General features: G+C 56.4%; 3 protein-coding genes across 4 annotated transcripts; 2 read left to right on the plus strand and 1 right to left on the minus strand.

The window, feature by feature from the left end:
* The first annotated feature begins 219 nt into the window (after positions 1–219).
* H310_08111 (serine/threonine protein kinase) lies at positions 220–4,843 on the plus strand. Its single transcript, XM_008873749.1, has 7 exons — positions 220–1,244; positions 1,300–1,646; positions 1,698–2,355; positions 2,456–2,674; positions 2,728–3,320; positions 3,382–3,922; positions 3,967–4,843. The coding sequence occupies exons 1-7, from the start codon at positions 296–298 to the stop codon at positions 4,641–4,643; spliced, it is 3,984 nt and encodes a 1,327-aa protein (XP_008871971.1). The 5' UTR covers positions 220–295; the 3' UTR covers positions 4,644–4,843.
* A 1,251-nt stretch (positions 4,844–6,094) lies between these two features.
* H310_08112 (hypothetical protein) lies at positions 6,095–7,388 on the plus strand. The gene has a single exon (XM_008873750.1). It carries the CDS (start codon positions 6,219–6,221, stop codon positions 7,149–7,151), a length of 933 nt encoding a protein of 310 aa, XP_008871972.1. The 5' UTR covers positions 6,095–6,218; the 3' UTR covers positions 7,152–7,388.
* Positions 6,977–9,602, minus strand: H310_08113. Of its 2 annotated transcripts, none has more exons than XM_008873751.1 (9): positions 8,982–9,602; positions 8,822–8,926; positions 8,606–8,766; positions 8,483–8,543; positions 8,187–8,437; positions 8,089–8,143; positions 7,762–8,029; positions 7,631–7,705; positions 6,977–7,579 (listed from the first exon to the last, which is right to left on the minus strand). In XM_008873751.1, the coding sequence occupies exons 1-9, from the start codon at positions 9,569–9,571 to the stop codon at positions 7,457–7,459; spliced, it is 1,689 nt and encodes a 562-aa protein (XP_008871973.1). In that variant the 5' UTR covers positions 9,572–9,602; the 3' UTR covers positions 6,977–7,456. The 2 variants fall into 2 exon arrangements, with proteins under 2 accessions (XP_008871973.1, XP_008871974.1); XM_008873752.1 differs by having other exon boundaries at positions 7,762–8,051.
* Between the last annotated feature and the right edge of the window lie 1,080 nt (positions 9,603–10,682).

Below are 10,682 nucleotides of genomic sequence, written 5' to 3' on the forward strand. Positions count from 1 at the left end.
TCCGTGGCCTATGCAAGATAGCTCCGGGTCGCATGACACTGCGCACGACGCTAGAAAAGATCATGTCCATATAAAGATGTATGGGGTGGCCTGTTCAAGCGCATATCGCCTTGATTGTATTGTCTGACTGCCCACCGCACTCGTCTCCACCGCCCGAGGCAGCCAGAACCATAACCGTTTCATGCCCATGCTGTAACGGCAGCAGTTTCGCTATCACCCTTCCCTTCGACCGACCTTCGCTCGATTTGCATTAGGCTAGTGCTGCTGCGGACAACGGTCCCGAGTCCCACGGAGAATGGCAACGCTGAATGCCGTGGCAATCGTGGCCAACATCATAGTGCCTGGTGCCGGGCTTGTGATCCAAAACCTACCGCAAATCGCGTCGTTCTTGGCCGGCATAAATGGGAAATGTGACCAACTGTCGCAGAACGAAGCGCATTTCAAGCGCGTGAGCGACCGGCTCCACGAACTCTTGACCCAACTGACGGCAATGGAGGCGAAAGGACAGCTGCCGTCCGTGCAAGTTGTCAAGCGGTACACTGACCTTCTCGACTCGTTCGACGCGTTCCTGACCAAATACCTCGGGTCCAACTTTTTGGCTCGCCTGCTCACCCAAGAAACCGTGCTCACCAAGATCACAGTGTTCCACCAGGAGGTCGATGAGCTGCTGACCGTGCTTAACCTGGCCCACATCGCGCAAATGACCGACTGGCGCGCCCAGTACGACGCTGACCAAAAGGACGAAGCCGTCAAGTGGGCAGCGCTTCTCCACTCGAATCGACTCCTCGTCGAAGAGTGCACGGACTCGCGCAAGCAGCGCGAGGCCATGCTGCGCCTGCTTCATGCCTTACATCACAACAACACAGCAACCGCAGCGTCCCAACATCAACGGCGGCTCATAAAGCAAGCGTTCCAAACTCTCCAGCGACTGTCTCACGCGCCGATCGAGGCGGTCCCGCCATGGTTTGTGGCCCCCGAAGACGTGAGCATCAACCATGCTGCGTTTGCACGAGGCGCCACCGCCAGTGTCTTCCATGGCGTGTGGCGATCATTCACGCCAGTTGTGGTCAAGTGCTTCGATGCGTCTGTATCTTGCGAACGAGAGGTCGACCTGTGGTTTAGTCTGCGTCATCCGCACGTGGTTGGACTGTACGGCGCATGTCATGTCGGCGCGACCCGGTTTGCGCTGTGTGAAGTGGCCCACACGAGCCTCGACCAGTATTTGGCAGAAAACGACGTAAATCGTACGTACTATGCAGCCCATGCCGCCGATGCGAACTCTCTCTCTGCGTGTTGTAGAAGCAGAGCTGGTGCGGTTGCTGTGGGAAGCAAGCCTCGGTGTCCAGTACATACAGGGTCAAGGCATCGTCCACGGTGACTTGAAATGCAACAACTTGGTCGTCACGCACGATGGCCATGTCAAGGTGACCGACTTTGGATGCAGTTTTCACCTCCACAAGGGAGATCGCCCCCGCGACGACTCGAGCGATCACCACGCAGGGGGCTTGAGGTGGACGGCGCCGGAGTGTCTCGACGCAGCAGGGAGCAGTCGGACGTTGGCTACCGATATATACGCCCTCGGCATGTGCTTCATTGAAGCGGTGACGCGAACAATTCCCTTTCCAGATTGCACTTCGGATCCGATGGTAAAGTCACGATTTCGACAAGGAAGGAGTCTCTTGAATCGAGCGTGGTAGGTCCGAGAAGCCATTCGACGCAACATGCTGCCAGATACTAGTCAAGATGGAGGACCAGAGCTGCATGCCCTGATTGTATCCATGTGTGCAGGCGACCCAACGGATCGGCCATTGATTCGGGCCATCGTCGAATCGCTGCATGCGATTCTCGTTTTAGCTCCACAAGCTGCAGTTTGTGCGCATTGCACGTCGAGTTTGTTGAGCACAGCAGTGTTTTGTCACAACTGTGGCTCGGTCGTCAAGCCCCCACTAGATCACACCGCTGACGCCGCTGCAGCGCTGGAAAGTCCGATCTCCCCCGGGTCGCCCCCCATAATCCCTGCTCAATCGCCTGCCGACCCCATGCGTTCCGGTGACGTTGTCGTGCGGCGAGAATATGGCTATGCCCTTGAGAGCGAAGCCGGGGACGACCCTCCTGCCCACACGACTACGACGACACAAGCGAAACGACAACCCCGACATTCGATCCACTTGTCGACATCCGATGTTCAATCGATGGTCCTAAGTCAAGATATTGAAGGTCTCGTCGACTTGCTCGCTCACGGGCGCGCTCCCATGCAAGAGCGGACACTGCAAGCTCTGCTCAACATGACATCCGAGGCACCCATGCTCGTGGCTGGCGGCGTGATTGTACCTCTCGTGGCCCTTGTGACCAGAGGTACTGCTGCTCCCGTCATGGAAGGAATCCTGTTCTGTACATGCCCACCAAATTGTCGTTTGCATTTGTTTTCGCGTCGCCCACTTCATTTCTCCATTAGGGGTGACCCCAACGTGTAAAGAACTGGCGGCAGCCCTGCTGGGTCTGTTGGCCTTTCGCCAACTACCGATCGCGACTGCAATTCGAGACCAAGGCGGGGTCGCGGCCCTCATCAAACTGTTACGTCAAGGCACATTTGTTCAACGAAGCTTTGCGCTACGAGGGCTGGCATACATCACAGATATTGACGCAGCGTCGTGCTCGATGGTGATGGCAGAGAGTACGTGGAACGGCCACACGCTTGGAAGACCGCGTTGAATATGCTGAGTGTAGATGGGCTTTCGGCAATCTACGACATGTTGCGCGGCGGATCGGATCGTCTCAAGGAGCATGCGCTGTGGATTCTCGCAAACTTGTCGGACGAACTGGATGGCTTTTCCATCGACGTGACGGTGCTGCAGCCGGTCGTGGGTGACGTTGAAGGCATGTCGTACGATCAACAAGCCCACGCGCTGCGGCTGCTGGCCAACTCGATGGAAGTCCTTCCAAGGAAACTCACCGAGTTTTTGATCCCCTTGCTTGTGACCATGCTGCGGCGCCATCAGCACGAACATCACCTTGTGCGGGCACTCGCGAAAGCCGCCGACATCAGCGACGCGTTTGCGTTGCAAGTGGTCGACGCCGGCGCGGTGCCCCTCCTGTGGACTCTTTACCAACAACATAGACTCCCCAATGCGTGTCTCGTAGCCCTCAACAACGTTGCAATCAACGACGATTGCCGGTGCCAACTCAGCAGAAACCGTGGGCTCCATTTGGTGCTGGGAACTCTGACGTCGCCGTCGACGGACCCAGCGCTCCACACTGCCGCCCTGCACTTGTGCTTCAACCTTGCGCTGGAGGCCACGAATCGCGAATGGATTGTCGAGGTGCGGCGAGAACTTGTCTTGATGTCAGCCACGAGGTTGAAATTGACCATGAAGCGAGTAGTTGGGAGGAGTTGCAGCTCTTTTGCACGTGATCCTGGCACGGGACGACTTGGTTCTACTCGGGCTCGAAACCCTCGCGCGTTTGACGCTGATCTCGTCGAGTGTCGATTCGTTTGTTCCTGTCGTGGCTTGGGTGGTTCAGCAACTTGTGCGTCGAAGTCGAGACGGCACCGCCTTCGTCGACCTCGCGCTAACGTTGCTGCAAAACACACTGACTTCACGCGGACGATGCGAAGAAGCATTCTTGTCGGCAGGCGGGGTCGCCATTCTCCTGAAGCTGTTGTCCAAAGCCCCGTCCCATCACGTGGTGGCCGTGCTGGCCAACGTAGCGACTCAAGCCGAGTCTGTGTCGATGATGACGCACGAGCCAGAGACCATGCATGCCCTTGCGACGTGTGTCGGTTCTTCCGCGACGACGCACCTCGACAAGTTGCACGCCCTTCGTTGCATTGCGAACGTGACTTTTTTCGAGCCCGGGGCCATGGTCGGGGTCAAGAGTCGAGGGGTTCCGTTGCTGTTGGACATATTAGCCAAACCGAAAGGTAATGGATGGGACCCTCTCCGGTCGAGAACTCACGCGGCCTAGATCGGTGCACCGACCTCCAAACGTTGTCGCTGGCGGTTGTGCACCACTTGGCCCACCACCCACCATTCCAAACGAGTCTCACCGACGACGCTGGTGTGGTTCGCATGCTCAAGCAATACTCATCTCAGCGCGACCGTGCATCCGCAGACGTCGCGCAGGTTACTTTGCGCATGTTGGGTGTGAGCCCCGCCATCCATCCCGCCACTTCCATATATGCGATCGCAGTGGCCAAATTGAAGCGCGTTGTGTTTGCGAGCAACCAAGAAGAACATGACGAGTCGCTGGCGACGGTGCTATCTCGCCTACAAAACCCCAAGACTCGACGGGCGGCCTTGGACGTCCTCTACCGACAAATTCCCCACACATTCAAGCCTGACGATGTTGTGTTGGTGGATGGCGCTGTCGATGCAATTCTGGCAGCGCTGGCCTCGGCTTCGACGCGACATTTGGCCCTTCAAGTCGTGGCCTTGATTGTCGATCACAGCTGCAGCGACATCGACCAACGTGCGATTGGCATGCTGTTGCCTGCTCTGATGTACATTGCCAAACATGGCAAGTGTGCGACGGAGAGATCGATGGCGACTGAAGCCGCCATGACGTTGGGGTGCCACGGAGATAGAAAGAGCGCTGTCATGGACGAATTGGTCCCAGAGACGACAGGTCTTCTCGACTCGTAGTGCCCACTTGTCCTGTGTTGATCCGTGATGCACTTTGATCCAGTTGATTCAACACACCCCAAGTCTTCTCACATTCATGTACATATGGCGCAGATGTATCTCGCAAAGAGGTTGACGTCGGAGGCGCACGTTGGCAGGATGCGGTGTGCCGAGGGTGGGTCACTCTGTCACTCTGTCGGGGCAAGACAAGCAAGTCACGTCATGGTCGAAATGTCCATTCCGCTTGTCGGGGCATGCTTGGTGAAGCCCAGGGTCACAGACTGGTCTTCAAAGCCACACTGCTGATGCGAGCGAGCGCGGTCTTGCCACCACGCATTCATGGACGTGGGAATCAAGTGGGAGTATGTTCGATCCCAAAATACGCTGAATCATCTGGATGCACCAGTTTCCTCGTGGGACCGATGGCCACGTTTTCGTAGCTGCAATTCGCCTGAAAACAACGGCGACCAACAAACCAGCAACGTACGACTCTGTTGGGCAAACTGGATTATCGGCTACGGTGCGCCTCTGAGTACGGCGTAAGGTTTAGGACGATTTTCCATGCAATCAAGAAAACGATGAGTTTCTGTCAAATATCATGACGATTCAACCAAAATGCATGAATGCCACCAAACGGTGCACACTCGAGAGGATGGAGCACAAGTTGTTACCCGCCAACGGCACCTTGGCCTTGAACGATCATCACCCCATGCATGTACACATGGTGAACCCAGAACTCTGAGCATCCGTGGAGATTACTTCGAGGATGCCTCAGTACCTAGGTCTCGAACTCGATCTGCAACAAGGCGAGGTCATCGCTGATCCTGCCACGTCTATCTCCCATCGGCGGTCGTCCCTTAGACATGCAGGAGCAACACCTTGGTCACGTCGATGCTTCCAGCCATACATCACATCTTTGCCACCGTTATCGCAACGGTCCAGAAGAACACTCCCACGCCAATCGGAAAATCGGCGCATTTCGGTCAACATGTGGCGTGCAAGTATGGAGCGGCATTCGGGGAGCTCGTCCTATTGCCTGGTGTAGTTTACTTCTCGATACCAATTAGTACACGTGAAAAACTTGTAAACGACCAGTGCGGCGTCAGGGCAGCAGTGCATGTTCCAACGCGACGTCTCAGGTCCAGTACACCGTTGCCGTGGGGCCCCGTGAAAGGCATCCAAGCCCCCCAACGCGCACAGCGCAAATACACACACAGACACGTCACATACGTCCTCCACGGCAATCGTCGGGGTTTCGTCCAACCGGCTACCCTTCGAACGCTTGACCGAGAACCAACTCGGATGTCACAATGGCATGCGCTCTTGGTTGGAAGCGGTTACCCCCATCGTGCAAGATGGATGCCGCCCCAACGCGATCGATTGGCTCCAAAGTAAGCGACTCTCATATCGCATCATTCATGTTTCACCAGACCATACCAGCAGCAAGGTCGAACAACGGCCACCTTGTCGGCCACGCCACAATTAGATCCAAGATGGCGTCCGCGCTAAAGTTAGGCTGACATCCTTCATCTCGCCAGGGACTCACTTTGCCTCTCGCCTCGCCAAGCAAAACATACCCAACACATCGTGTCGACCATGCAATTCACCCACCTTTTTACAGTCTTGAGCTTGGCTGCTGTGGCCCGCGCCGACTGCGACAGTGACGTCACGACCGCGAACGCTGTCTTGTTCACTCAAGCGTGCATGAACGACCTGCAAGGTGGCGATCGGCTGTCGTACGCCACCGTCTTTGAAGATTACCGAAGCAACGCCAACACCATCTACAAGTATGGGCTGTGCGGGTCCACGACGTGCAAGGATGAAGTCGCCGCGTCCAACTACCCGACATGCGCCGTCACTAGTGCGACGAGCTACACGGCCGAGGTCGCGGGGCTAGCTACAGCCTGCGGGACATTGGACACTGCTGTTGCCGCCAACGGTGGCACGTGCACCGAAGCTCAAATCGCCGACAACATTTGGGCGAAGCATGTCGTAGTTCTCGACTCGGCTTGCGCGACAGGGATCAGCGCGACGGCGGGCAGTTCGTGGTACACTGTGTTCCAGACTCTGGACACCGCGACGCCCAGTACTCTCACCGACTACTGTGCGACTTCGGCCTGCGTGGACCTTGCCACGACCACGAAAGCGAAGCTGGCGAGCTGCACGGACGGAACGGACTCGAATAAGGACCTCTACGCGGCCGTGGGGGACGTCATCACGTATTGCAACACACCGACAACCACCGCAGCTCCCACGACGACCGCCACCACCACCGCAGCCCCCACGACGACCGCCACCACCACCGCAGCCCCCACGACGACCGCCACGACCACCGTAGCTCCTGGGGCGACCACCACCACCGCAGCCCCCACGACGACTGCTACCACTACTGCAGCCCCCGCGGCCACCACGACTGTTGCGCCTACCACGACCACTGCTGCCCCCACCCCCACGCCTACCAAGTCGTCTGCGACCACCGTCGGCGCCACGGCCTTAGTGACGCTTGCGGTGGCCGTGATGGCGCTCTAGACTAGCACCCTCACACTTGCATTTTCATAATGCACGGATTTCGTGTATGGATTCGTCACGTGCTAATCACTGTCTGCACAAAGTTGGAAAATGCACGTCGTGGGATCGAACCCGGGTCGACTTGCCACGTCATTGATTAACGTAAGCCCATTATTTGTAAATCGTTGAGTGGCCCTTTCACTTGACAGCGCGTCATTGCAACGGACATAGAGTGGTGGAAATATGGCATATTTGTTTTGGGTCGGGTGCCGCACGCGAGAGCTATCGGACAATTCGCGAGCGTCGAAATAGCAGCTGGTCCAACGCTAGTGGATGTGCTTACACGCTTTGCAGTTCTTGTTCCACACTTGCGTCGTGTGCGGAACGAACGTGCGACAGCCACACGAACGACAAGTCCCCATCGCCTCGACGCGACGTGCCGTTTCAAGCTGTCATGTTGGATTGAGCGACCGTGTTTCAAGTGGATTTGACGGATGTACCCGAAAGCTTTTGACGCCTTCCATGGCGTTTTGCAATGCATCGTACAGGGGCTTGGCCGCGTTGGGCTGTTCGACCTACGATTCTCGTGTGACGACGATCGTTGGACCAAAAAAGGCAGACAACGACGTACATCCCCGCTCAAGATCGCACTCGCCTCCAAGCTGCGTCCGTAGAACTTGAGATTGAGCTCCTTTCGCACCGCGATAATTGTGCCAGTTAGAGATAATCCGGCATAAAATCCCTTGCTTTGGGAATACGCATAGTTGGCACCCAACCCGGCAGGACCGACCGCAGCCGCTGCTTGGGCAGCGCGACCAAACGGCCCCACCGTGATATCAAGACCTGCGCCAAGGTTGACTTGGGCCTTGTGAAACACTTTCACGGCGTTGGGAGACCCCCTATCCAGTGCATGAAAACAAACTGCTCAAGTAGCACCACAGTTCATTTTGTGACGTACAAAATGATCATGACTTCGACGAGTTCGCCGCCGATTTCAAACCCTCCCGAAATACCTGCGACGAGTGAGCAAGTCCCTAACTTGCGACACGTGCGTACCCACGGTGCCAATGGCACTAGGCGCAGACCACGAGCCATCGGGCAACTTGGCAATGACAAGCCCCGTCCCGGCTTGGGCCGAGATAAGGAAACCAGCTTTGGCAATTGTCAGAATTGCCAGGCCATGTGCTTTCTCAAGGAAGGAGGCGGGGATACTACGGTCCTTGGCGGCACCCCAGTCATCTCGAAAGAAGTTGCCGACTATGTCGGCAGCGTTGCGGCATTCTTTCTCCATACTCGAGCTGTATGGTCTGCAGGATATCCATGAGGTCCATCATCAATCCAGGATTGTGTACACATGGATGCGACTGGCAGCTTGGTGCTCGTTGTCTCGTTGGAACAGGCCATGCTTGGCGACTACCATGACCAACCGATCGAATGAGATACGTCGACGCGAATAACGCTCGAGATCGACGTACCCAACTCATCCTGCAACGGGTGGAGCCGAGGCGCGCATTGGATGCACACGCGCTGGGGCTCCGATTCTACATAGCCACGGCATCCGTCGATCTGCTGGCCAAGAGGAATCAAGAGCTTGATCGGCGAACACGCGCTGCACACATACATGCCGCAGAACCGGCTACGAAGCACACGGCCCAATGAACCTCATCCTGCAACAGAGATCGTGGATATACCATTGATGGCGACGTTTGTACACATCGAAGGAGGCGCGGCAAATGTCGCAGTTGGGATGGTCCGAATATCGCCCAGACAAAAACCCGCGCGAGCTGTTTGGGTTCCTATGACGTATTGAGCACATTGGGGAGTATGAGCCACGGAGGAGGCATCACTCACAACTTGGAATTTGCATTGAACGACGAACGAGATGCGTCCGAGTCGCCGTCGCTGCTGATGCTCATACGCTGGAGTTGGTCCCTCGTCGAAGCTGCATCGACTTCAAGGAGAACACGGCGTTTCTCTTCGTCTGGAATCAATCGCACGAGATGCGGCACGAGCAGTGATGCCGACTCAGCACCCATCTCTGCGACCAAACTTGCATGGAAAGCTGACGCATCGATTTCGCTGAGTCCGTACGCCTTGCAATTGGACCGAAATGCCTTGACTCCGGCTTCATTGTTCCCCCCACGCGCAGCTCGAATTGTGTCCATGCATTGCGCAAGGATAGTTTGTGCCTCGGCACCAGTGGCCGCTGGAGGAACTACAACCTGTGCGACAGGAAGGTACGTCGCGGCTTTAGACAGTGGCATGGACATTGGAACAGCCACGGGCAAGGCATTTCCTCCTGTGGTTGGTGGCTTGATGGGATCCGCAGCAAGAGGGGGGGGTGCTTCTGATGGCACTGAGAATCGGAAGCCGCATTCCGAGCAGAACTTGGCGCTACCTCCAGACGCCTTGACGCCGCACTCGGGGCAGAACTTGAACATGGTGGCCGGTCGAAGAAATGCTCAGTGCCGACCACCTCGCACACTCGGGTTGGAATGTTGGTCGCCCTCGAAATACCTTAAATAAAGTGAAATTCCCCTGCTGGGGTGTTAAAAGAGCCCACGCGAATGGCATGCATGGAGTCGAGTCATGGCGCAGTGAGGCGGCTGCGGCGTGCACCAGTCGAAACACGGCGAGGAGACATGGAAGTCATCACTCATTTTACGGAAGAAACACAATTTCGGGACGTTCATGCCCAACATGAGGTGCTTCTTCGTCGGACATGAACGGCAGTGGCAAGTGTGTCGTCGAACCGACGAGTGTCAAATGCCGTAGCATGCCCTGCTGATTCGACAGACCTGGACTCTGCTTCCACCAGGTCCCCCTGACGTTGGCATCCTCCATGAGCGATTCATCACGTGTCTTACGTACCTGGGTACACCACGATCGACGATTGTATCGTCCATTAACGTGCCAGTATCAAATACAACCCTCAGCCTTGACTGAGCTCGTCCGTGTTGTGGCAACGAATCGCCGCCGACTTGCGACAGGGGAAGGAGTCGTCACAATGGACTCGCGCTTCGTCCAAGGAGACACCCACCCACGATACACTGTGATCTTTACGGGAGGGTGTGTGGTGCAGTGAGTTCTTGTGATGGCAGCGCATCGATTAGGAACCCTTCCCCCCCCTCATCCTGCACAAATGAATTCCTCTCTTACGTGGACCTCCATGCTGCACCACCCCGTGCATGCACTGAATCGGATGGCCAAAACTTGAACGCATCTCAGACGTCAACCGTTCCCTCGCGACGACGCACCACGACGATCGATTCTACATATAGGTCGCACTTGATCGGACTACATCGCGCCGAACTAACCCTCACATGCACGTTAAGGTTATTAGCATTGATTTCGGGCCGATTCCCAGCACACAACACAGATTCAACTCGCTTGCAAGAATACATGTCCTGCCGGCGCCTTACCGACCTCACGAACGGTTGGCAAACCATTCAAACACTTCAGCAAACTCTAAACGACCAGTGTGGCGTCAGGGCAGCAGTGCATGTTCCAACGCGACGCCTCAGGTCCAGTACACCCTTGCCGTGGGGCCCC

The sequence above is a fragment of the Aphanomyces invadans genome (assembly GCF_000520115.1).
Source record: "Aphanomyces invadans strain NJM9701 unplaced genomic scaffold supercont1.16, whole genome shotgun sequence".
In the NCBI taxonomy this organism is placed as follows: Eukaryota; Oomycota; class Saprolegniomycetes; order Saprolegniales; family Verrucalvaceae; genus Aphanomyces; species Aphanomyces invadans.